At 39.2% G+C, this 27820-nt stretch overlaps 1 protein-coding gene across 1 annotated transcript; it reads left to right on the top strand.

Annotated features, from left to right (window-relative positions):
* Nucleotides 1–26512, top strand: LOC117293747. Its single transcript, XM_033776174.1, has 5 exons — nt 1–1459; nt 16038–16182; nt 24666–24895; nt 25529–25806; nt 26148–26512. The coding sequence occupies exons 1-5, from the start codon at nt 947–949 to the stop codon at nt 26242–26244; spliced, it is 1263 nt and encodes a 420-aa protein (XP_033632065.1). The 5' UTR covers nt 1–946; the 3' UTR covers nt 26245–26512.
* The last annotated feature ends 1308 nt before the right edge of the window (nt 26513–27820 follow it).

Raw genomic sequence — 27820 nt, 5'->3', positions numbered from 1 at the left:
CAACCTGAAGGGGTTCGCGTCTACCTTTAAAGGGACTCCGTTACATCTCGTGTAACCTGCAGCTGTGACCTTAATTTGCATTGTGTCACCCAACAATTGGGTCCGCCCTCGTACCCATTTCCAATAGGTTGGAGTAGGTTTGTGGGACCAAGGGCGAAGCGGATTGGAGTTAAGCTCAAGAGCGAGGTGATAAGTTTACATCGGCGTGTGTGGGTCTCTCAGTCTTGATGCCTACATCTCAAACAACCACACACTTAAGTAGTTGAGGGCCACGTGGTAGCATTATCAGTCAAACAACTGTCGCTCCCATCATCAGTATCTGCTTCATCAAAGCTAAAGGGCACTTCTTAATGAGGAAACAATGAAAAGTGTGTGACCCTCCTACAGAGGTTGACAACCCATCTTTCTTAGCAGTCACATCCGGACACACTAGCCACAGTTGTGATATTTTTGATATTTTTGTGTTAATGACACTGGTGTATGGAGTCAGGGAAGCGATGCGCTTGCGTAGGTGATGCACCAGTGATTACAAGTTGGTTTTTCATCGTGGTCTCTCAACCGAGAAGGCCGATTGGGATATATTTCTCCATATGAAATTGATGCACCACTGTTGAAATTGTCAGCGCGGTGGCGATACCCATTATGTGTGAGTTTTAATGCTGGTCGTCGGAGGATTTGTGTTTTTTTCATTTGTGTGAAAAGTTCCAATCGACAGGATAAGGTTAAATGCATACATACAGTGGGGTTGTTCCGCATTCACGACAGCGTTTTCTGATTTTCCCACTCACCCAGAGGAGAACATACCTTTATGAGATTGGAATCTATGAGAAAGTGGAGTTACTGCTTAAGTTAGACGCGTCCTCAAATCAACTGTTGAGGATTTCTGAAAATGTAACATTGGCATCGATGTATGACCGGTTAATGCCTACTTTCTGAATTTTTAAAGATGAACAGTCAACGAAGCGAGACGGGTTTAAATTGGTGCTCGGCCGACTGGGGAGGCTGCACACGGTATTTTGATTGTGGATGCGATGGCACAAACAGTAGTACATCGGCGGTGATCACACCAGGTACATGTACCAATCATCGTCGTAGCGAGACTGAGTCGCATCGTTGTTGCACCCATCGGTGTACCCCTGCCGTCACCGCCGGGACGATACAGGCTACTTGCACATCGTGTGTGAACCGGGCCAGCCCAAATGCAGGTACCGGCATGGCCGGGAGGTTAACTGCCGGAACATCCACGCCGTACTGGCGTCAAGCCAACGGGACTAATCATCGGAACTACCCGGACATGGGCGTATTAACTTTGCTGCAGAGCTGCCTCGCTATCACTTCAACATGGATGTCTTACTCCTCGCGGGCTCTTACCGGCGGTTGGATGGTTTATCTTTTCTTCTACCTCATTATTCTCAATACTGGATTGTCAACTTCTCATTCACTGGATGCTTCGCGACAGGTAAGATTCTTTAAAGTGGTCCAGGTGTGTGTACACTTCGCCCCCACTCTTATACATGCTGAACGGCTTAATTACATGAAATCCACTGCTGACTTGGGTACGTCTGGCTTCATATTAGACTTTATGAGGTTCGTTCATGTTCTCTTATAAGGGAATGGGGCACCGCGTTATCGTATACGAATACACCAAAGTAACACAACTTCACTAATTAGGCTACACTGTGAATCATCGACGTTAAGAGACGGGAAACACAACTTACAGCTAACCGAATTTAAACCACATTTTTTTGTTTCATATTGCGACAGAGCTTGCTCCCCAATACGTTGCAACTGTTCCTGTAGATAAATCACTGGTAGTCAAATTGACATATTTATGAATGTGGAAATACACAAAAATATGATGTTTGGCTGAAAGGTCAAGAATAAACTAGATCACCTCATTTTATCGTGGACATCTGTAAGTTTGTGGCTATAGCTAGTTTTCTCGACGCTAATAAAAGATTGAGGGTTCAGAAAGCAATACGCTACTTTAACCATGCTTTACGGACCTTGTTATGCCCCATCTGTACCACTGGCGCAATTATCACCAGTTTAGATAGATTAATTTCATTTAATGGTGGTTGTTTGATACCTTTCAACAAGCATTAAACACTGTGTTATAACACGCAACAACTCTTACCCAACACTTGTTTGTTGTAAAGGAGCAGTCACACAATACACACCCCGTAGTTAAGTTTTTAAATGAGTCCGACGGGGATAGTTTAATTTGAATAATTTGAACCTTACCAAGGCCATGTACGATTGAAGGTTTCACCCGACGAGGTCACGAAATGAATTATGAAAACGATTGTCTGATGGTTCATCGTGTCACGTAACAATAAACTGGAGGTTATAACTTGATGCCGGAGCCAACTTTAAAAACGAGCAAAATCCTCAGAGGAAATCCGCTCGCCCGTCACACCGCACCCGAATCAACTGTTAAATTGTATTAAACAATAATATAGAAAAGTTTTAGAAACAATTTTGATGCAGGGATAATCAAAAAGTGAAATATTTCAAAAGTTAGATTGTTGATTTTATTCATGATCAAATATAACAACCATAATTATGATACGCTGTGTGTTTCACACAACGGTAGGGCCTGAACTGTTGTAACATCTTTGGAGAACACATGAGCTTATTTGATAATGTGAAGTTCATATCAGAACTGACCTTTGTTCATTTTTTATTTGTAATCAACTTTTACGAGGTTGAAGAATTTGAAGTATGTTCTCGTAATCACTCACACATTAGATTGTTTTTCCAGAAAAATGAGAAAGTTTTGCCTTAAATTGTGAAACAACACATGAGGCAAATCCTATATTCAGACGTATTGTATTTGTCGGCCTACCAAATAGGCCTAATTTGTTTCATTAAACGTTGTTAAAAAACACTTGATATTTGAAGTCAGCGGGGTAATCTTGAAGAGGTTAACATTCTCATAATGCGATAAACTGGCAAGGAGAATGTGCCCCGGGCCAGACTTTCTCCCCCCGATCTGACTGTCGAGCCCGCAGGGACGCATCATCCGTCATCAAATTAGGCAATCATATAGTGCCAATACCATGAACGTTTACTGCTAGACACACCAGTCGCCCACTGCTTCAACCGCTCAAAAAAAAAGAACACAAGAAAAGACTCTTTTGGAGTTTTTTCTTTCATATAGCATCAACACCTTATTTTTACCAGTCATGTCAAACGGGTAATAACATTCTTGGGTCTATTAACGTTTATGCACCGACTGACCTTGACTCGATGGTCTTGTTAACTTCTCAAAGTGACTACGTCATCACTTTGAGGGAAGTTGTGGGTGGACTGGCCGATTGCTCGATTTCAAGAGCGACAAATTGAATTTGTGGATAGACTCTGTGTAACAAAAGGCAAGTCGTAGTGTGATAAGAAAATGTATGCGGAAGGCTGGATAACTTGGTTAAAGGTTATCTTTAACTAACTACACGATTACGGCTTCAATTTGAAAAAGAAATACTTAGAGATCAGACCGAATGTAGACTTAGCATGGGTTTCCACTAACAGCAAAACGGTTTGCTCTTTTAGTCTAAATTGGTTAGGCAGTGGTTAGTTGTATGAATCGGAAATGTAGGAGATATTCCCATATGCTGCGTTGGTACCATACGTACCTAGATCTTAATTCATCGTCTGGTTTGTCTGGCAAAGATAAAACAAAAAAGTACCCAACCTTAGTCAGCTCCCAATCCCAACCTAAAAGACAGACTAAAAATAGCTCGATGTTACACTTTTCGGGCCTGTTGTAAAGTTTAACATTCCAACAAGGAGAGTTAGAACCAGCAGGCATCTCGCACACTTTGATTTTGTGTCTTGTGGGGGAGGGGGGGTTGCCTTTTGGGCATTCGGGCCAGGCCAGAGTTTCTCCTTCGTAGCCCGAGGTGTAACTCCTTGTAGCGGCAACTCTATAGCATGGTTGCCTTGGGGAGACGGGAAGTACAACTGAAACTGATTGGGGTCATAATATATATAAGAAAGTGTTGATTAATCTCAGCCTCATACATGGGGAGCTCTTGCTTATCTTTCAATGCGCTCCACCCCTAGTAAGGTACGCTGCGTGGCCCCTCAAGTCATACAGTTCTCATTTCACCTTCAGAGAAGTGTCAAAGTTTAAAGAGCACTTGGACAGCTTTTATGATGTTGTAATGTCCCCCCAAATATCTACTCATTGATACCCTGCAAAATTCTACTTGGAATGTATAAGTAGCCATGCTGGTAATGTCAAGGGAATAATCAGCATATACAAACACAATACTCTAGAGAGCTTTTATCAACCATGGATCTCCTCCTTTGGAAGCACGTTATATGTAACTTTATCCCCTTTGTATATAAGATTTAAGAACTCTTCAATTCATAAACAATGCTTAAACAATTTATAGCACTGTGTGTTAATTTGCACAAAATCAATGCTCACATTTTAATTCAAGAAACCCTGATACCTTTGACTCATTTTAATTCAAGCACATCGTACCCCCCCCCCCCCCCCACCACAGTATTGCTCATAAACTCTTGTATAGCAACTCATTGCAAGAATATCTGATAGTAAATTCAACTTCTATTTTTAGAGGAACAAAAATGACAAGTATCGGGTGACAGTGGCAATCAATTATTGTTATTTCTGCCGAGCGGCATCGATGCTAAGCGATATCCAGGGTATAGGAGCATAGGACCCCGGATATCTCAGCATATAGTCTAAGTCTGTGTATTATTATATAGCTTGAAATGCATTTGGAACAGGACCTTGCATTACTGATAATAGTTCATGTACTTTTTATTTATCTATCTTGGAATAGCTTAGCTTTATCATTCTTTTCACGAATGATGTTGTTTTGCTCCTCATGTTGCATTTTGTTAATGTCCTCATCACTGATGTTTGCGAACTCTACTTGGACGTCTGATAATATCACTGCGAATGTGATCGGTCTGTGTACATGTACGTTTCAAGGCAAGCCTTTGTTTTTTGGAGCTGTTCGATTGTTTCTATCCTATAAATGTAGATATATACAGCTAAATTAACCTTTGAAAATTTTATTTCAAAAGGTGGTAGCGTTTTTGAGATACCGCTAGAAATCTGGAGCGGTTATGTCCACGCAGGAATACTAGTCCGTAATTTAAATACACAACCTCAGAAACGTTTCACACGGAAACATTTTCAGATGTTTGAATATCCCTCTCTCTCTCTCTCTCTCTCTCTCTCTAAGAACCTTAGTCCTCTGAAGGGAATTGTTTTTCAAAAAACAAACAAAAACAAAGGTATCCAAAAATACTCTTCCTTAAGACTTGTCAATTGATTAACAAAATATTAAGCATGCACATAACGTTTTACACCGTGCTCATCTTGTCGACAATTGAACATGGGTGCTTTGTTTAAAGTCGTGTTAGTGTCTTTTGCAGATAATGACTGGCATGCTATAGTAGTTTGAACTGCCTTAGTTAAATTCAAATGAAGTTATAATGGAACTTTTACAACAAAGTTTCGTGTACAAGCTTTTGTAGAATAGTATAAGGGAAAGTAACCCGGTAGACAGTGGCTCGGAATAACGATTAAAACAATCTATACTTCGTGCTTTTCTTAAAATTTTTACAAAACAGTTACCGGATATCAGGAAGTGGTTGGGGCAGGCTAAACAAAATATGTCCGGTTGGAAAAAAAATCTCCACCAACCTATCCACCAAAAGGCGCCTTTGCGATCAATACATCGTCATTATTTCATTGTTTGCAACCAAATCAAAAGTGCAAATGCTTTTCTATCGACCCAAAAAGCAAAAAAACACATTTTACAGTAAGTGCAAAGTTATTACTAATCTATTTCCATGCTTTGTATTGCGTGACATGCATGAGGCATTTTTGTAGTCTAGCTGTTAAAAAAGTTATGGTTAAGTTGGTATCCAGCCCCTGCCATGAAATTTGAATATACAGATTGGTATGCTGGTGGGATGATAGACTTTTACAGCTGCAATAAACTTGAACTTTGTCTGTCATATCACATTTATCTTATAGCTATATGATCTGCCGCTAGTTTGTAAGCTAAACCATTTGAGAGGGTGTGACTTTTAGCTCGCATTCTGAATGTCTAGCGATTTCATTTGCCAAAGGGTAGCACTGGCCCCCAAAGTAACAGGTTATTGTTAAAATACCGCGACAAATCACTGTAACATGATCCGAGAGCCATTGTATGCATTCGGTTAATACACCATTAACAATTTATCAAGATGGTACGACTCAAAACGTTAAGAATGATACCAACTGATGACTCTTTTTTTAGAGCAACCCTTTCGAATCCAACTAAGCTAACTGCTGATTTCAAAATGCCTAGAACAATAGTCGTCAAGTTACTTAATCACAATTTCTTGATTAGTGCAATTCATAATCATAGACCAATGTTTGTATGAGAGAGATGGGCTTGGTGTTTATATCCCCTTATATCCCCCTTGACGGGAAGATCATCTAAACGTCAAACAACAACAACCAAAACAAACGGACACCAATCCTCAGTAGAACAGTGTATACTACACAAGACAATGTTGTGACGAACCGTGTTAATTTCATACACGGCGAGACCTTCAATATTTATAAACGCAACATCCTTTGGATATTACCATAGGGCTGGTGTAACAGCTCAAGTTGTACGGCCTCATGTTGAGCATAAACAAAAAACCCAGGAGCAACTGTCCCGCCAAAGAATTCAAGCCCTTTAAAAAGTTGCCACGTTTAAAATTTCCCTCCTACCCAAACATTTTTGCTGGGTGACAAGAGCCAGGATTTATATTGACTGCTCTTGTAATACTCCACGGAGACAGCAGGTGTTCCCAGAGTTGGAATACGAAACGCACTGCTCTGGATACTGTGCTTACGGGTCAACCTTTTACAGTTAATGGTTCGGGACATTATTTCGTAGCAAGATATCAGTTCTCTGCCAATGTCTGCTGGATACGTTAAACAGTCATGAAAGATGTCCACGTAAGATGTATAGCATCTTCAACAGATAAAACACTATCCTAAACGCTTACATCGTTTAAAAATGAGTTATGAAAACTTTTCAATACATTGAAAAAAAAACATTTTCCGTCAAACAAGTATCGTATATAAGTCTTAAGTTATGAAATGGTTCACTGAAACCATACGATTTAAAGTGTGAACGAAGTGGTAAAACTTGAGTTGTAATTCGAATACTTTCCCAGCTAGTAACTAAATCTGCGCAGTTCTGCTTTGTGTTAACAAAAGTTTGCAAGTTCACATTGTTTGCATACTTGGATGTTTTGTTCAAAACAGCCACTTTATAATTCCTGCCACAGGAAAATGTTAATAAAAACAACACCCTTTTTTTGTAAAGCCATTGGACCAGGCAACGAAATATAATTAAGTTTTTGCACGACCATCTATCATGTATAATACTGTGAGTTTAGAAGTCACTTTGAACTGGATCTACGCGCAATATTTTCACGCAGTCTTCGGCGAGAGGAATTGTACATTATCTGAGTCCCCGGAATGGTTTGAGTTTGTGGGAAATTAAAGGTTTATAGTGTTGTGTTAAACTGTCACAATTTGCTGAAGTGGAGTAACTCATTTCCCCCTGCATAAAAGTGTTATAGGAGTGGGTGGGAAAACATGAGACTAACTTGCATAGGGGTCATATGCAAACGAGGCAAAAGGTCATCTTTATAAGCAATCGTTTCAATACTTTTTTGTAACAGCCACACATAACTTTAAAATTGACTGCCGGAACTGTGTCACTTTGCTGTGTACAACTCTGAAAAGCAAAACCACAAAAGAACAAAACTGACTTTTTGTTAGGCATGCCCTGTTGCCGTTTGTGGCCATAAAGGGCCAGTTTTAGTGCAGTTGCCTTGGGTAAAGTTTTATATTCGATTGGAGATGCATGCATGACTTTTGATTTTGCTCACGGATATCAATAGGTAGCTATTGTTAGGCTCAGTTCCACTGTTGTGTTGCAGACCAAGTAAGGACACTGCGGTGTACCTACTCCCTGCTATTTATTTACTTATTGTCAGCATCAATTCAAAAGTACTTGTTTTTCCTTCACCGAAGGCTGGTCTATAAAACAAGATTAACAACACCAACTCCAATAAAAAAGGCCAACCCTGGATCAAATAATAACTAACTAATCAAGGGTATCCTAGCAATCTACGGGATACAAACATTAGCATATTTAAATTTGCATATATAAATTATGCATTATGTAAATAAAAGCAGAACTATATACAATTACCAAGGCGTTTCTTAATTAAGACCGGCAATGACCTTAACATCTGATATATTTTTCCCTTGGCACCCCCAAAATATCCACCATTGGTCATTAGCAATGCCCAATTCTTAAACCTGACACGGGGAGACAAGGGTGAGAAATTCATAGCGTATTGCCAAGAATTAAAGTTTGAGACAAACAGCAGGAACCCGCTTTAAATGTGGGGCTAATGAGACGGGAAACAAAACAAGTCCCCGAGTGAGGAGGGAGACTTTGGCTCCAAGCAAGTCCACTTTTCGGTCTCGTTTGATCCGTCGCTAGGGGATAACATCCCGTGCCCCTTCAATGTATTTCATTTCATATTTCAGAGCTCCCTGAGGATTTAGAGTCAATCAGCAGTACTTAAGATATGGTTACAGTCTCCAAAACCGCGTAGGTGCATTGACTTTAGGAAAGGAGAGGAGGACCAAAAATGATTTTGTTTTTGGATCATAACTGAAGATTTTGAATTCAATTTACACTTGTCACGGAATTCATTTGCTCCAGGAGAAATAACATGTATGCATGTAACACAAGACCGCGGTTGAATTAAGTAAATGATGGAATGTTGTTAAACACCAACCACCACAAATTCGTAAAATATTCTGTTTTGTGTATCATTCCCGTGCACATAAAGGTAGCCAGTGAAATGCTTCTAACCTGAGGGCCAAAATGACTGAATTGGAAGGTTATTTTTCACAGATACCCCTAGCCCTTTTAAGAGGTGACGAAGTGTGACCATACCGAATTTGGGGTTGTACTTTTTCCCACTCCCATCCAACTCAATATACGTATTCTTTACATGTATGCAGTATTCTATTATTATTCTCTTTCCCAATTACGGTCGAATACCTGAAGATACCATATGCCCATTTTAGAGTGAATGTGGGCCAACTGGTTCCACCGTCAACCAAGTGATAAAACGCTTTGGGGGAAAAAATTGACTCTGAAGCCCATTGTGTCTGCCTCAACCATTTGGAATTATTTTCTTCTTTTTTGAAAGCTTTTAGGCATGTGCCATATTGTATCTTTTGTTGTGTTCTCTGAGCGGGTATGTATAAAGGATACGTCTGGTAGGGTTGCTACAAAAAAAAGTTAGTCTGGAGCAGGGGGGGGGGGAGGCTTTAAGTGGCACTCGGGACTTTCCAAACTGAAAAACGGAATGATGTATATCACTGACAATCCAACCTGACGTACCGACTCAATTATATATCAACGGCGCTACAAACCGAAAAACAAACATTTGAACATGGTTTTCAAACCTATCTTTCAGCAAATGCTGTGCACAGTATACGAGACCACGGATGTAACCGCTGATTAGTTTGTTCGGAGGCTACAGTTTTAATTCTGGCATCCCCTTGTGTGACTATAAAAAGCTCATCCAAATATACACAGATACAATAAGGTCAAATATTAACGGATCGAAGAAAAATGGTGTCAACAATGTAAAATACAGAACGGAAATAGTTAGAACAAAAGTGTGAAACAAGCCAGCACGTTGGAGCTACCCCCAACCAATACAAATCGAACAGTAAACACAGTCACATAAATTTGGCAATGTATTATTTAGAAGTTCACCCTATCCATCGTGGATTTCTGAATCTGTTTCTATTTTCTCTCCCCCAAGCAGCTGTCAGAAGCTATTTTGCCGAGGATGACTTACAAACCTCAAACCAACCTTGGCTGTTTGGATTTATTGCAGCTTGATGGCTGTGTTAACTATCGGAATTATTCCCTTTGCAAGTTTCGCTTCTGGCCAAATAAGGAATGTTTGATGTACTTCACCTGTTTCGGTTTTCATCATATTTTCCTCAAACAATAAATTCTCTTTTAAAAAAAAATACCAGTGAGTTCATGTTTGTAATAAAACAAATGTACCTAAAGTACAACACACAAAACAGTTAATAAACATGAAAACATGAAAACGAAGTTGAAAGGGCAATTTTAATTTGTAATTTACCATGGCTGAAATACATTTGGATCGTAACTGGCTCGAATGAAACCACTGTTGAAAATTTTGACTGTTTTGAAAGCGACCTTTAAATCAGTCAAAAATCTATATTTGTTGGTGAACCATAATTAAAACCTAACTTACGCCGTAGCATATCTGTGACTCCCAATTGTCTCTAAAGCCATGAATTTGATTTGGCATCTACCTTACAAAAATGCAATAACAAACCTAACCCTTTTAGAAAAATATGCAGTGGATGGCCTCAATGTTACTTGGAATCTCTAAATGTTGCTTAGTTTTATCAAAATGGTTTAAAATTTAAGATTTTCTCTGGCCCAGATTTCTGATAGCTCTCTAAACTAGGTCGGTACATGCGACCTTTTTTGTTGAATGTTTCTTCATTTGAAAGAATGCGTCAACACTTCTACAATTCTATATCATTATCATACGGGATCTCAATCCATGTTTGGTTTCATCCCCAAGAAACGGGCAAGGACCACCTAGGGTGATCTCAACATGGACTCTAAGGGTAACTGGAATATTATCCATATACACTCTAGCGTATCGATAGGTCCACCCACGGGACCCTTAGCGGCCCGGCGTGTCACTCCTTGCCCGTTGGCTGGGAGTGGATGATTGGCGGGGCTCAGTGGGGATTGATAGGTGAGACGGGCAGTAAAGTCTTGAAATTCTCGTGTCTTCGAGTCTCTCTGGGTGAGGAATCTTTGAAACAATCGCAGAACCTATGTGACCCCGTTTGACCTCATGACCAGGTGTCGTTGACCTTTCCAATGTACTTCATTTTGTTTCAAAAGATCGAAATTAAGGAGGGGACTATGTAGGCCCAGAGAAAAACGTGATAAAAAAATCTGCACGTGGTGATAGTCTCTTCATTCATAGCCTTAAAAGCAAAATATTGCTCTTATTCTGTTTTCAAATCAACGCCATGTTGGTTTTGTGTATTGTAGAACCAGGTCAAAGTCGTACTATACTCCAATGGGGAAAAATAAAAGACAATTTCTATTCTTATCGAATGACCTTTTAAAAACAAGCTCATTTGAACCGCATTTTCAATGTATTATCGTATTAATGGGTGTTTTTTCTATACAAACTATAGTGTATTTTTTCCCTGTAGCAAATCGCAGTTTCACCAACTAGTAAATGCGGGGGGCCCATGGATGACTGGGTGACAGGATCTGACCGGTTGTGGGATGTGCTCTGTCGGTTTGCGTGTTTAGAAACAGATATACTTGGCTAGAATTTAACAAATGGTTGTTGTTAAGGCAGAGTCAAAAAGGGTCTTCCAATATAAGGGTAGGTCTGAAAAAAGGTTCTAAAGTTGCCTTGAACCCAAACTGACTGACTTGCAAACCAGATGTACATGTACACTACGTCGTACACACTACGCCATACAAAGTGTATTGTGTACACCTCGTGTTGAACATGAGGCGTACAGTGGATGGATCCACCCTCCTTGAATGGTCACGCCCACCTCCCCGGGTGCACACCATGTTTTATTTGAGCTATTTAAGTCCAGTCATCAGACAGAGGGAAAAAAGTTACTGCGGTCGACCGAGTGTTTCCTCTAAAACCCACATCAAACGGTCCAGGCATTGCTCCAGGCCAGTCCCTGTAAATAATCAAATTTTACCCCCATGAGATAAATGGCAACAACATGAAAGCGAGGTTGTTCTATTTTCATTTTTCCAGGAGCCTTTTTTGTGTTTGTGTAGGGGGAAAGAAATATTCAATGGGTGAGCGGTCGAGATGAATTGCTGGCTGTCCCAATTAAACTTGCTGAATAGAGGTTTGGCTCAGACTCTCATACGAGTAATTAAACACCTCAGATTATTTGACAGTATTTTCTATATTTTCATGCACACCATGAGTTAAAAAAGAAAACTCGGGCAATAAATCTAGCTCAAGATTACAAAGAGGGCACTGACTTCAAATTTACACAACAAGCGACGCCTCATCAGTTATTTATACAAGCACCTTAACCTGTTTTAGCTATGAGGATTTACCCATGAGCTCTTGTTGTGTAAGAATTGAGTTAAAAGTTTGATCAACTGCCTTTTGATTTTCTAGCGGTTTTGAGTTCCCGCCCGTTACCAGTTACTCTGAAACACAATCCTACACAATTTGCATTACATTGCCGCCATTTGGCAATATACTTTGTCATTACATACCCACCTGTACAAATCTATCGACATAAATAGGTTATAAGTAAAAGTTTGCCAAGGTTCATGGAGTTATTATGGGTAGACATGTAATGGAAAAGGCAGGAAATGTCACAACGCGTTGAAATATCAATCAGTCTGACACGCTCGTCATTGTGACAAACTGCCCTGTATGTCTGCTTCTTTATTTGTTGCTTCACTGGTCACGTGGAACATTATTCCATTTGTATACGGTGTCTGCCTTGGCCTAGTTCATGTTCCAGAAGGGATCTTTGTACAATGAATTGAACTTCGCCTTGATGATGCAACATGGGGTCGAACACTGCTTGATCAAAATTCCCACCCTCCTTAAATGGTTTCGTCCAAAACACGAGCGTTTAAACAGCATCTAAAATGTGACGCCCCGATATAACTGCTATTGCTCGTCAAAACAACGCCGCATTCAGGCTCAAAGATGAGCATTTCTTATCATATCCAGCTAGTGATTTTATGTCTTCACTGAAATGCCACTTTTGGTGAGGGTCACAACATGTTGAAGAAGTTCATTCGACATATATCTTCATTGTTGATTTCCAAACTGTAAGCTTACCACAAGTGTAGTGTCCGTTTTTATTTTTTGTAAACTTACATCCAGTTTCTGATTCAAGTACTATTGGTGAAAATAACAAAATCCAAAACAGCGACGTTTAGGGGCATTAGTTTTTGCTGTTCAACCACCATTAAGATGCAATTGTGCAATAGGTTTCTAAGCAATATCGCCATTGCATGCATGAATAAAACCCCAATGGAATTCAAGTCGTTATAAATTGTGAATTAAGTTAATACATAAAAATCCACACAGACCATGATAACAATGCAAGTTTTCTTCTTCTATAAAAGTATTGTTTGAATCAAAACACAATAAGGAGGGTCATAACCTTTTTTTCAGAGTTGGAATGTCATTTCTAAGTACACACTTGAGAGCCCAATCCCATAGCCACAGCTTTTGCCAAGAAGATGTTGTTGTTTACCCGGAAAGAAAGAATTAAACTACTGCAAATTACAGATACTCAAATAATTGAGTTTTGTTCTGTAAGGGGGTGGTATATAAACATATGGATTGCATTACTATAACTTGTATCAGTTTTTCTTTTTAGTAACAATTGTTATAAAGCTGGAAATCCTAATCGCGTGTATTGCCAATTTATATTGCCAAAATGTCGTGTAAAAACTAAAACCGCTATTGAAACTTGAATTTTGTCAAAATAAAGTGAACACGACTCTTTATCGATTCTAACGAATGTTCGATGTTTTACTAACATAACCTTTACTTTAGAATTACTTAAAATATTCGTTTCGGTAATAATATCCAAACATAATAGATAGTTCAGATAAATTGATATTCGATTGGTGTTCTAAATATAGTCCTATGTTAGTACCACACTGCAAGGACCTCCTTCGCATTACGTATACTGTTGAGATTTACAACTGTTGAAGGACCCGAGAAGAGGAAATTATTCGTTACTTGTTGACAAATTCAACAAGGACAAATACTTCCCGAGGAGCCAGTCTCTTTGGAGCCTTGACCGAGGGTAGAGAACTACATTTCAGTACCCATTGCAAGAGCACTCTTTTTGACCCCCTTTGTTCGTTTCTACCTAGATTGATACTCCTAGCCAACTTTTGTTCCCTTTTACAAAACCTGTCAGGGCAGCAAATTTATAGGTTGCTTAATAGGGCAGTGTTAAGGCAAGGCATTCTACATACGAGTTATCCTTTTTCAACCATTGTATGCTTGATAAAGGACAATATTATGAAGAAGTGAAATAATTTAGCTTTTCTATGAGAGTCAGGGAGCACTTGGTCAATGTCAAAGACGAATATTGATTTGGAGAGTTCAAATGGAAACAATTAACATCACATTGACCTAGAGACCAGTACGGACGGGAACAAAGGCAGATGACGAAAATATTTATTGGAAATAGTTTGTATAATAGATAAAAATCGTCATCAGGAAAATAATTGTCTAACTACGATTAAGGTCATGTCGACATAAGAATATCTCTCTGAAGGTTCTTCTTTATCAGTCCATTAACTTTCGTAAATCTAAAGAAACATCCAGTTAACTAAAGCAGTCTAGTTGTACATAATCATCAACCACATTTCAATTTACCTGCAATAAATACGTCACCTCGCCCTTTGTAGTCGACTTTCAATGTTGGAGTGTGCATAGGTGCAATGACAAGATACGCAGTTAAGCAGCGCAGTGTCAGTCTCAGTTCAATCACAATCAGTTGATTTGACCACAATAAATAATTCATGTTGATTGTGTTAGATTGAGTTCAATAGCGTACTCATTTCTTTCAACTTGAGTGGAGTTTACTTGAAAATGTATTAACATGTATTAACATGTTTATTTAATAAGTGGCGTGAACCTCGTCCATCCGAATAAAGATGTGTGCATCATTTATCATATTAAAGTTTTTATATTCATAAACGTAGTTTAGGGCAAGGTTATGGGCAATGTGATGTTTGTAGATGGTGTAAAAAATATTTACTTTTTTGAAGTAGAGTTGTAAGGAATGTGCAACAATTGTATTAGCATGTTTTGTAGAGCGTTTGCTGTGTAGATTGTCTGCCGAAAAATGGCACAGTATTTCCTCACTGTTAATCATATATTGTTTAAATCTCTACAATTAAGCAAATCTTGACTGAAGCACACACCCGTACAGAAATCTCGTTCCAAAGTCCTTGAGCAGTATTTAAACTCAAACCAAGTTTACAATTCGAAAAAAATAAATAATATTATGTTCGTACAATGTTGTTTGACAATGATGCCGAAAAATGGCATATAGACATCTCATGGCGAAAGTCATTGTAAAACATGCCTAATATTTTGAAGAAAAAGTCGGTTTGCAAAGTGTGCAGTACTAAACAAAATTGAGCAACCTCGTAGGATTAAAATGGCTTCACCTAACCTAGTCTTTCATAGTTTGTCTGTTTTTGTTGTGTCCATTGCTCTACGGGTTGTCAATGCAGCGTGAAAGTGGCAGGTGAGCAAACCATGGTAAATTCTTGTACAATTTAAAAATGCGCAAAGCTTTATGGACGCAAAGTTTGGTCAGTAGAGCATTGACTCGAAGTGAGAAACTAGTTCAAACCCAGTTGCTCCTTGCCTTGAGGCACTTACCTTAAAGGAAGACAGGCACCTCGGAAGCAGTTACAAGTGACTGCTTTTTCTTGCATGATTTAATAGAGGAAATTGTGTATCCTCACCCATAAAGGGCTTCTCTAGGGCCTAGATCCGGGACACTCCACTGTCAGATTAGCTTATATGGAAGAAAATGACCAGCACAGTAATCCTAGAAAAGTAATAAGTTATCATAACATGTTTCTCAATTATATATTGATGAAGTTTACCTTCGCAAACTTTAAATATCATACAGTTTGGGTAATCAGTATTACTTTGACGATGATGCCGAAAAATGGCAAACAGATATGTCATTGTGACATTAATGGCGAATTAAATAAGTTAATGTTAATTTGGGTGAATCCGTATCCTGTTTAATTAATCAGTGGTATCACCGGTACTCCATCGCTCAAAATTAAATAACAAACTACCACATTGTGTATAAACCTATCTTGTTTTTTCTTTTCCAGCCAACACAAAGATCAGAAGACGCAACGTTGCCCGTCAACACAGTGGAAGATTACTTACAGAAAAATTTCCCAAACAGATCTGGGTCGGACGGTGAGAGCTCCGTTAACAACAGAGTCAGGCTCGGCAGAGCAGGGAAATTGAAACGTAAGAAATGTTCAACCTTTTTTTTTCCTTCTTTCTCTTTCATTTATTTTGGTAAACTTGTAACTCCATGACCAGTCATTAAAAAAATGAAATTAAGTTTTTTTTCTTCCCTTGCCTGTGATGAATCCGACAGTTTTTGTAAGCGCTTGTTTTGTTGTTGCTATACGTTGCATACCTACCAGTCGGAAAAGGTGAAAAGGGTAGATTTACAAACTAACAAAGGGGACGCCGATTTCAATGTGAGATATTAGTTCTATTCTTGGTTAGATTGTAGGCAAGGGGATATAGGTAGGGTTCAGGGGGTTGTTTTCAGCTCCGTCACGCTGCTGACTGAAAGGGTACTCTTCATAATACACTTCGGTGTGAATACTTGCACAACTTTTTGTTTTGAGAACATAAAAACTGCCTTCTGATACCGACATTCCAAACTTGATACATTGATTGTGTGCGGCCATAAATACTCGTCACTATGGCGAGTTTTGTTAAAGGTATTGAATCGATTATTAGATTGCAGAACCCAATTGTGCAGAATTCATAATCGTGCATGATGCAGAGCTGATTGCGTCATCAATCTTGTGTGAGTTATAGTTAGCTTAGGGTGCTGTCGTCCTTAAGAAGTGTAGAAAAAAAATGTGAATAATTCAGATGGATTACTTGAAAAGACGCACTTTCTCTACTTCAATGTTCACATGAAGATTGATTGTAAAGTTGATTGCTTGTGAATCATGCTTTTACAAGCGAACCCATGCCCTAACTAACGTAGTCTTGCTGTAGTTGCTGGGGTCGATTTCACAAACATAGTCCTATTAACTCAGGACTAATCCTAGGACTCTTTTAGCAGTTATTGAAAACCACCTAGTTCTAAGTAATGACGAGTAATTTGTCCTTAAAGGCAGTGGACACTATTGGTAATTGTCAAAGACTAGTCTTCACAGTTGGTGTATCTCAACATATGCATAAAATAACAAACCTGTGAAAATTTGAGCTCAATCGGTCGTCGAATTTGTGAGATAATAATGCAAGAAAAAAACACCCTTGTCACACGAAGTTGTGTGCTTTCTGATGCTTGATTTCGGGACCTCAAATTCTAAACTTGAGGTCTCGAAATCAAATTCGTGGAAAATTACTTCTTTCTCGAAAACTACGTCACTTCAAAGGGAGCTGTTTCTCACAATGTTTTATTCTATCAACCTCTCCCCATTACTCGTTACCAAGTAAGGTTTTATGCAAATAATTTTTTTGAGTAATTACCAATAGTGTCCACTGCCTTTAATCGACATAAGACTAGTCTTAACTCTTTGTGAAATCCACCCCATGTACCGTCTTGGTAGACACAATCAAACCGTTGAAAACCGGGCATTATATTTTGTATTAATCATTAGTGCTGTTAGTTTCTCTTAATATCCGTTATTGGCATTTAGCAAAAAGAATCCACCAAGATTCCCAAACCATGCCCATTCCCCTAAAGCCAAATCTAAGATGTCCTCCTATAGGGAGATGAAAAAACCATTCGAGAGTTCCGTGTAACGGGCCCTGTCAAGTATATGGCACTTATATGTGATACAATTCGACGTACGTCTACTGACGATAGCAATTGATATCTACACCGTGCCCATCGCTCTTCGAGACCTTGTTTACTTTAGAGAAGGGATGGAAATATGTCGGGTCACCGCCCTCAAATATGTAGATGCCTGGATGCTATGACAAGACATGTGGATCTGCCAACTGGAAAGTATGATATGTGGAAGGGAATATATTTCTAATCCCAGAACGGCAATAACAAAATTACCATAGGCCCCTTGATGAACAGACTACAGCTATATATAACAGTCATACCAGTACAGCCAAGAAAAACTGCTGTGGGTTTTGCGGTAAGGTGCATTTTAAAAGATCATGTTTGTATGTTCAAGTGAAACAATTGGACGGATGTTGACGCGCGTGACGTTGTTTGACTGTGACTACTCATTATCGAACTGAGCTAAATGCCATAGACCAAGCCAAGATAATCTCGCAAAACCGAGCTCTCAAACAACACCAAAGCCGATAGTTGATCTGACTATAACAATGTGACGAAGATTGACGGAATAAGATCACTGAACCCACCGAAAAAAGAAAATTAATATGATATGTTTTCTTATGCCACCGATGACTAAAAGTGAAGGTTTTGAATGTCGAAAAGGGACACGGAAACAGGTGAAAGTAACAGCTGTTTGACTGTGGTGAAACGAGGCACCAGTATTACTTGACGTGTGGATTTAACCTCAAGTTATCCAGAAATAGCATCACGTCGAAAGCAGCCCTCATCTTGAAATGCTCGATAACCCACAGGGGTTTCCCCTTCATATTACATCATTTTATATAACATAGAGTGGGGGGAAATGACCCCTGCCATAACTGATTGGATACTTCAACGATGACAAATTCATACTAGCCTGTTATACTTGGACTGCTCTCCCGGGATTACAACCTCTCAAGATGAACATACATTTTTACATGTCCTTATGTTGGACATAACGGACGTGTTGAACATTGCAACTAATTTAAAAGTACTGTGTTATCTCTTCCTCTGTAAAAAAAAAAAAAAAAAACCATCCAAGGATTTTTAACATGATTTAACTCTCAAAGTTACTGGCAAATAAACCAGGTTTTAAATCCTAAAACATCAACGAGGTATTGCACTTCTATCAAAAGCCATAATACATTATTTTTGATTGATGAAATTGCTCGGTCTCTATGGACGGAACATCCTACAACTTCTTGGATATGGAATCGATGTCTATTTTTATAGGGGATCCTTCATGACTCATATGGATGATGAAGTGTTAGTCATTTTTGTGTTAAGATTTACTTACCTGTCCTAGGATGTTTTGGCAGAGTTGTTTCGTTAAAAGGGTTTGATTAAGGAATGAATTGACTGTAATTGCTGGCTTTGATGGGGGCCTTTTACTTGTTTGTTCGCAAATGTTGTAAAGGTCAATTGACACATTGTCATAAGTAGAAGTTATGTCAACACATTTACATTGAATGTATAGTTAGGTAATCAATGTTAGAGTTAATGGTAATTAAAACTACCTTGCTTAGAAGTACAGCAGCTTTCGATAGTACTTTGGGAAGTATTTCGCTTTGAAGTAAGGTGGTTAAGCAAAATATGTAAGTTTTCATCACAACATATTTGAAACTGTCAGATACGTTTTTCAGATTGTGTAGATTTCAAGGTATGGATTATTATTCCTGTGTTGATAACCGCTCCGGATTTTGGCGATATCTCGCAAACGCTTCTACCTTTTAAAATGAATAGTTTACGTTTTAATGTTGACTTTCATATAGGATTAAAACTATCACACGGCTCCAAAAACTAATGGTTACTTTCCCTTAGAGGTACTAAGTATTCGAACTTCTTTAGATTTTGTTTCCAATGTGGGATTAATCACCGACCGGTAATGATTTTCAGACCAAGCACTACTTTCACATATAGTATATACTGACTGATCTTTCTAAAACGTGCTTGAAAATAGTTTTTTTTTTGCAATAAATTAACCTTGCAGTAATAAAGAACGGTGCAAACTGACAGTTATTGGACTTTTTTCGTTGACAATGATTAATTTTCCAAAATAAGAAAACACTTTAAAGAAACATGGTCCTCGTTTTCTAATCGCGCCGGGATTCTTCCGTGGAACTGTATACATGTGCATTTAGTAATCTGACATGTTTTTATTTGCTAAAAAGGGGGTATAATGGAGTAAAGTTCGAAACGGGTTTACACTCGTTCCACGTGCAAGTCGTACTCACTCTGGTAAACAAAAAATTGGGCACCGACTTAAATAGGGGGGTTGTTTGATATTTGGTGTTTTTTTGAATTGCCAAAACCCAAACATGTTTACCACCTGTGATATCTGGTTTTACAATGACTATATCATTATGTTGTGAACCCAAATGTTTACGAGATGACTCCATAAGTTATTAAAGGAACATCAAGTTCAGTAATGCGAGTTGTTTATACATTGACGCTGCAATGTAATGGGTGATAGTGCATTAATATGCAATATTGGACAATAGATGTAAACCAATGACTGACCACTTCGTCATCAGTGGTGAACTACGTGACAATACAATCCACGACGGCGCAAAAAGAGACTAGTATAATTAATAACCTTCCACCCCCCCCCCTCCCCCGCCTGTAAACCCATACCACCATTTTTATTGCTCTTTCTGATCAAATCGAGCGTTGCCTCAAGTCGCGGCCTCCAATTCGTGGACGTGTGAGTTTTCAAACGTAACTGCAGCAGCTTCAAGGGTGAGCCATTCATAGGGTAATACAAACTGGGCGTCACGGATGAATATGACAGACAGGGGGGAAGCAAAGAATAAACCGGTTGGGTTGAAGGGATCTCCAGTTTGGTGCGCACGCAGCGAAGCTTGTCCAGTTGAAGATGAGATAATTAATAACCATACTTCTGCTCTCTATAGAAAACGAAATTGGACAATTAAAATCCAACTGTTGTTCACTTTTCACCCAACCTTTCCCGGGCGAAAGTTAAAGACCGCCTTTTTTTTCGAACCGACCAAACAAAAAGACTTCTGTGTCGGTCGGGAATCCCTCAAGCTAGAAAGTGTCCTATAATCATAAGAATCAAAAGCATAAAATACACCTCTAGTTTGTGTTGCTTTGTTTCCTCCCCTTCCCGGGTACAATCACATGTTGTTATTTTTTTTCTTAAGATATTAACCAACAATGAACTTCATGCCCTCCAGATAAACACATAAAGTGCAAGATGCATGTCGAGATCAAGAAGAAGAGTAGACCCAAGCCGAAAACCTGCCCGGTGACGAACACACGTTATTCAATTCTCTTAAATTAGTTAAGGGTGTAATAATTGTCATACCCTGCAGGCAAACACTCAAAAAGCAACTTGCATGTCCACATCAGAAGCGGTGCGTTATAGAAGCCGCGGTGATAAACCCACAAGGTGTGAGGTATTGACGAATGGGTGCCATTTAGTTCTTGATTTCTAAGGCACAATCATAACATTTTTAATATCTTTTTCTTAAATAAAATCACTCAACATCAATCATTGAAAAAAGTATATGAAGATCTGAATGTGTGTCAACTCATCGTGTAGTGTGACCAAGCCACCTTTGACAGCACACTGGGTGTCTTCTTTAGGCTGATTCTCCAGCTATACAATCTTTCGTTATTATTCAAACCAACACAAATAGCAAACTTATTATTTGCTCATCAGACAAAAAGTTAATAAATTTCGTCGGGTTGTCGAACCCTCTCAGCGAAAGCAAATTAGTATTTCTTTTTTTCAAAGGGTAACTTTGAATGAAGCTTTCGAGCATCCCATTTGACCATGTTTTCAATTGTTGAAAGATTGGACGGGAAGTTCTCCAAACGTTCACACAATTGTCTTTTAATCCCTTTGCATCTGACCAAACTTTTGCTGAGGTACTTTCGAAACTAGTTTATCCTGTCATAGTATAGCAGACATGCCTGAAGGCAAACTAAAGTTGAATCATATGGCGCCCCTTAAAAAACAACCTGTTGTTACAAACTTTAAAATCAAAGTGCTACAGAGACCTAACATTGGTTCATTTATATTATAGTCCACAGACCCATTACCCACAAAATGTGTTTTTAAAATCAGTGCTCGATTGAATTATTTCATTGATTTCTGACCATTAAATTTTCTTCGAATTGACAGGTCGTTCATAACTGTCGTATATTATAATGAGAGACTTGCGTGGTTGCTCGAATCCTATGTCCGTACTTGGGTAGGGAAAGCCCGTTAGGATTATGAGGTCCCGAGCTCGTTGACAGCAATAGTAAAGAGTATATCAGACGCAATGTATTAATAGTAACACACAGGGGAATCTGCTTGTTAATCCGACAGACTCTTGTACCGAGAAAGGCAGAAAGAACTGACGGGACATTTTTGTGCCGAAAACAGACGCAGACGTTGAGTCCGGGATTTATTGACGCGACTCAGCTTAAAACCCAGAACTCATCTATTGGCTTTGGATGTAATGATGGGTTCGTAATGGAACGCTAAATCAAACAACAAACCCATACCATGTAATAGCTCAAAGCACCATTAAAGGCAGTGGACACTATTGGTAATTGTCAAAGACTAGCCTTCACAGTTGGTGTATCTCAACATATGCATAAAATAACAAACCTGAGAAAATTTGAGCCAATCGGTCATCGAAGTTGCAAGATAATAATGAAAGAAAAAAAAACCCTTGTCACACGAAGTTGTGTGCGTTTAGATGGTTGATTTCGAGACCTCAAATTCTAAACTTGAGGTCTCGAAATCAAATTCGTGGAAAATTACTTCTTTCTTAAAAACTATGGCACTTCAGAGGGAGCCGTTTCTCACAATGTTTCATACCATCAACCTATCCCCATTACTCGTCACCAAGAAAGGTTTTATGATAATAATTATTTTGAGTAATTACCAATAGTGTCCACTGCCTTTAACCACTTAAGTCTTATAGAAGGAAGTTTTCACCATTTTGTTGCTCTCTCGGTAGCAGAATTAGACGGAATGAACTTATGCATGAGGTGAAGGTAATGGGGACGTTCATGGTCTTCATTGACCGACCAACCACTATTAACACCCCAGTAAGTTTGATTGGTCATTTTTGAGGATATCAGCTCAATTTCTCGCTATTAGTTTCTGCGGTAACGAGCTAACAAGTGCAGCTGGGCAGAGATGTCAAAGTGTAAATGCGATCGTGCCTGGACGTTTTGACGTGGAAGGTCCAGCGAGGCATATGAAGAGTCTCTTGGGGACAAATTGAATGGATTTGTTGGCCCGGTCAACGCCGCAAAGTGCCCGGGCCCGGTGACTGCATTTTACTGGTGCCGTCGGTGTTCCGATAGGGTGGTTTGGTTTACTGCCGTAGGGCGTTCACACGGACGTCAGTAAAGGGGGTACGAGCTTCCCACGACGCCGGCTGCAAATGCATCGGCTATACCCTCCCACAAATTGATGCCTGTATCGCGAATCTGTAATCGGTAAGGGAGAAACTGTTGAACAATTCGTGTATGCCTGGCAAACCAAATAATGTTTGTTGTACTTAACTGTTTCACCCAATTAGATACTATGATCATATTTCAAGTTTATGTCACGAACAAAATCCTAAAAAAATTATGACTTTGCAAAACATGCATGCCTTTACAAAATCAACCTATATACATCTTATCACTTCAGTGGTCTGAGACAGAAAATGTTTTGATCTTACTTATTATTTGTTTTCTGTAAATTATTTCTTTCAAAGACGCTCATTGAAACGAATTGTAATGATAATTATAGCCTTAATGAACACCCATATCTCTCTATCAAGCGAAGATTTCGGTCTCATATTCAGTTTGGAAGAATGTTGACAATCACCAGGACAAATCATTGTTGCCAAAGCAGAACTTTGTTAAAAAAGACTGAAGAACTTTTTAAAAACTGTACATATGAAAGGTGTTATGCTTCAAGTCTTAATGACACACCACGAGGCGTCTCGCCTATGGGAAGGAACGCGAGAGTGTTTACATAACGCTCAACTAATCTGCTTTCATAATATTTGGACAGAAAGTATGAAAGTAACTTTTAGAATGTAAGTTTCGACTGTTTCAGATTTCTACGAGGTAACTCATACTATAACCAACACCATTGTTTATCTTCAGTTAAAGTTCAACTTTTACTTTTCCTAAACTCATACGCCCATTCACATCATCAATGTGTTTTGTGGAAATTCTGACTCTCTTTCAATACCTCTCCAACATTGAGACCCTTTTAAGAAAAAGAATAAATAATATGTGACATCACGTGTACATGCTATACATCACTTTGGATTGTTATTCTGTTCGCGCCACGTCGCCGCATACCATGTGTCAAATGCTTAGGTATAAATGATTACACATTGAAATGGAGCTTGTACTCGACATCAAAAAAAGGAAAATCTTTTCCCACCTTTCGTATACTTCAGCAGTTCGCCATTCATAGTCAAATTAATGTGTAACAATGGTCTGTATGGTTGTGCCAGTCATGTGAAACGCTATAACTATTTAAACATTAAATTAATGTTGTATCGGATAGGCTTCAAGGCTTAATTGAAATCATGGGTATACCTGGGGACCTTTGCAGACTCTTGCTTCAGCTGAGGCTTTGGAATCCATCAGCCTTTGTGCAGCTATGTGCGTTCAGTACGCGACTTCCAATGTCGTAAAGGGCGAGCCTGAGGCCGAGACGTCACTTCGAATACACCTCAAAGCATGGCGTCATCGTTGTCGTTACCGGTTTAAATACATTCTCTTTGCACCCATTTTAAATTACTTAGCCAAAGTAACGGTTACGGGGCTGGGATGAATTTAGTCTGGTGCCGTTTGCAGACTGACCACGCATTTATTCTACTAAGACAATACATACTATTTCGATTTATCAACGTTAATCAGAATACTTATTATTTCATTTATTTCAACATTTCAGCGCCAACAATGTTAAACATGAAGAGAATTGAGCAGGAAAACGCAAGGGCAAGCTGCCAACCACGTGACACGGTCCTTGACAGCTACAAAGAACTCAACATCCCCAAGGGTTTCGACACCAAGGTCTTCCCAGCATGCATTGTGGTTCAACGCTGTAGAAGTGGAGGCTGTTGCCGTGACGACCAGGAGTGCGTGCCCAGAAGTAACGGCAGACAGAATGTTTCTAAACTGGTAAGAAACTAACCCCACACCACAGCTGTGTATTGGGATAGCTGTAACAGTTTTCTTAGGTCGCGTGTTGCTGAACGCCTTTGTTGGTCCAAATAAAGCACAACCCAATGTGCAGACTAGTCTGATACCCTGTGTTCGCCACTGGCTTCTAATCGCAAGTCGCCACAACTTTCTCTAATATGCTTGTAAAGCTCTGCCCCAAACCATCCCAAATGGGAAGGCATCTTTATCCAATGAGGATATACTGTCCACAATCGGGTAAACAATCGTGTTGTTTGAATACCCTGTGGTGTAAATGTTGATTAATTAGTTGGTATCTATAATATATATAGGACGACATCCATGGTGTCAATTTCAACACTCCAGTCTTTGCAGAATGTGTTTGTGGCTCGATTTCACAAAGCCCTAAGATTCATCTTTAAAAGATGAGTTCAGTATGCAGCACCACACTTCGCTTAGCAGTAAAAAGTGATTCGCATTGATGATCTACCTTTGTGCTTTGTGAAATCGACCCCAGATCAGTATTTTTGTATTTTGGCCCCTCAGAAGGTTGTAAAATAACATTTCTGTGCTAACCCTCTCTTTCCCTTTTTTTTCGATTAAACAATGTACATTTTCTCCCTCAACTTGCAGTTCTTGGTGAACACATTGGTCACCACACGTTCCATCGTGGAGGACGTTCACTGCGAATGTGTGGCGAAACCTGATTTCTGTTCCCCGCCCGAGACGGACTGCCCGAACGGCAAGGTGTGGAGTTACGGACAGTGTGGCTGCACCTGTCACTACCGATGCCCCAAACCCTTCCTACAGGACGAGAATACATGTGCATGTGATTGCTTGATGAACAACCGGGTCTGTAAGAACATCCAACGTGGACGCAAGGACTTGAAGCTATCTGTCGAGGAGTGCGAGTACGTACATTTTATTTGAATCTCAAATAATCTCGAAATGTTCAAGAACAGTCTTGAACACAGCTGCAGCCGATTTCACGAAATGCTGGGCTACCTCGAGTTACGACGAGTAACTAGTCCTAACTTGGGATTAATCTTAGGGTTTGCATGTTACAATGCAAGGCTTGGACTCGTCAAAGGTCTTAAGATTATTCCTAAGTTATGAAGAGTTTGGTGAAATTAACGGCTGATTACTTATTGCATCAACACTCTATCAATAACAGTGGTTTTCTCCTAATGTCATTTCTGGCGATATCAACACTTAAAGTTAATTAATAATTATCTTTTCTCATTCTTTCCAGCTGTGTTCGTAGAGGATTATGCGCCACTCCCAATTGTGTCAACGGACGATTTTCTTTGAACAAGTGTAAATGCGTTCAGGAGCAGCAATCCAGATAACTATTGGTCCAGGACTGAAAAACAAATGAACATACGTCTGGTTTCCTGACGTGTGCACATATATTTATAAACTTTTGTGTGAATAAAGACGCACAGGGAAGAATGGGAAGAGACCACATGTAAGGAAGGATTGGGAAACGATCGGTGAAAGCACACCATAGCGTTGATTAACGGTTCATGTTCACGTACACACGCGTCGAAGGCAACATGGTATCACATTGTAGTTCAGAGTATTATATAGGAAAGCTTCCAGGGCCATCGGGGGGGGGGGGGGGGGGCCCTAAAATGTCTTGGACTCGCGTTGTTTGTCTGAATGAACCTCGAGCTGTGTAACATAACAACGTTACTGCACTGTCAACCGATTGTAACGTCTTTCTCTATGGTTTAGAGTCTCCGAATGTAAGACCACTCCAAATGAAACGGTTCAGCCAACTCCGTCTGGTTCCCCTCGTATTAGTTCGATCACCGGCCTGCCTGAAAGTCAATACACAAAAGGACCAGACTATTGTCTTAATGGTTGTAGTTCCGTCACGTGTATACAAGACTAAGGGTTGTAAACAGGGCAAAGTAATGAACCTGTAGCAACTAGTTTCTACAACTTAATAATGGGTCATTCGCCTGGGTTTACTGTGACCCAGTAGAACGCATGTAAAATAGCTAGAACATTGATTTTATACTAACAAGTTTTACATATATATTATATATATAAGTAATTAAACAAACTGAGTACTATGCTGGCAACATCGTTTGAGGCTTCTCGTTTCGGTAGACTTGCTCTCTGTCGTTCGTTTGTTTCTTTCCCATGAGGTCATAGGTCAAATGTCTGAGGTAGTGTAAACTTGTATTCAGTATGGAAGTTATATCACCTAATTTTTATTACAGTATTTATTTGTTTTCCTCATTGTACCTTATTTCAAAATAAATGATTATAACCAGTACGTTATCCTGTCCTCGCTTAATGCTAAGAAATGAAACACAAAGCAGGGCACCAGTCCACTTTAGGCTGTTGTACGATGCAATCTTGTCATTCAAAATGCGATCTTGATATTGAGTCAACGCAACGCTAACTACCACTACGCCATTATAATCGTAGATTTAAGGGATATTTTATGGTGCTTTTTAGGTCATTTGTATTATTATAACATTATTATTTTTTTTTTAATATTCTTATTTTGAATACAATTTATGTGTGTATTCTGTATATGATGTTACGAAATGTAAGTATTGGTAATTTAAGCCGATAATGAATTTACCTTGTAACCTGCCGGTATGAATAATAATTGTAAACCGCAGACAGTACATACGCAATTAAGAAGAGATGTTTTTTTTTCTCCTGACTCTAGTTTCACGGCAAGTACTTTCTTAGTAGTTGGTAAATCTTTTAGGGAAAATCTTGGTAAAACTACCTGGAAATAAGTAAGATCCATCTTAACTTTGACCAAGGACCACGTATAATCACAAGAGGGCGCAATTGCTAAGTTAATTCCAAGGAGTTTATGTCAAGCGTGGACCCAAATGTTTCTTCAAAGTATAGCGTATATGAAAATGGGAAGGCAACACGTAGGCCTAGCCCCCA

The sequence above is a fragment of the Asterias rubens genome, chromosome 8 (genome assembly GCF_902459465.1).
Source record: "Asterias rubens chromosome 8, eAstRub1.3, whole genome shotgun sequence".
NCBI lineage: Eukaryota > Metazoa > Echinodermata > Asteroidea > Forcipulatida > Asteriidae > Asterias > Asterias rubens.
Note: the sequence above shows the minus strand (reverse complement) of the source record. Positions and strands in the feature narration are given on the sequence as shown.

What these genes read in the sequence shown, in the direction of transcription:
- LOC117293747 (XM_033776174.1), top strand. Translation starts at nt 947, where the DNA reads ATGAACAGTCAACGAAGCGAGACGGGTTTAAATTGGTGCTCGGCCGAC. An exon ending in CAGAGCAGGGAAATTGAAAC is followed by an intron (nt 16,183 to 24,665) that starts GTAAGAAATGTT and finishes TCAACATTTCAG; the next exon opens with CGCCAACAATGTTAAACATG. An exon ending in CTATCTGTCGAGGAGTGCGA is followed by an intron (nt 25,807 to 26,147) that starts GTACGTACATTT and finishes CATTCTTTCCAG; the next exon opens with CTGTGTTCGTAGAGGATTAT.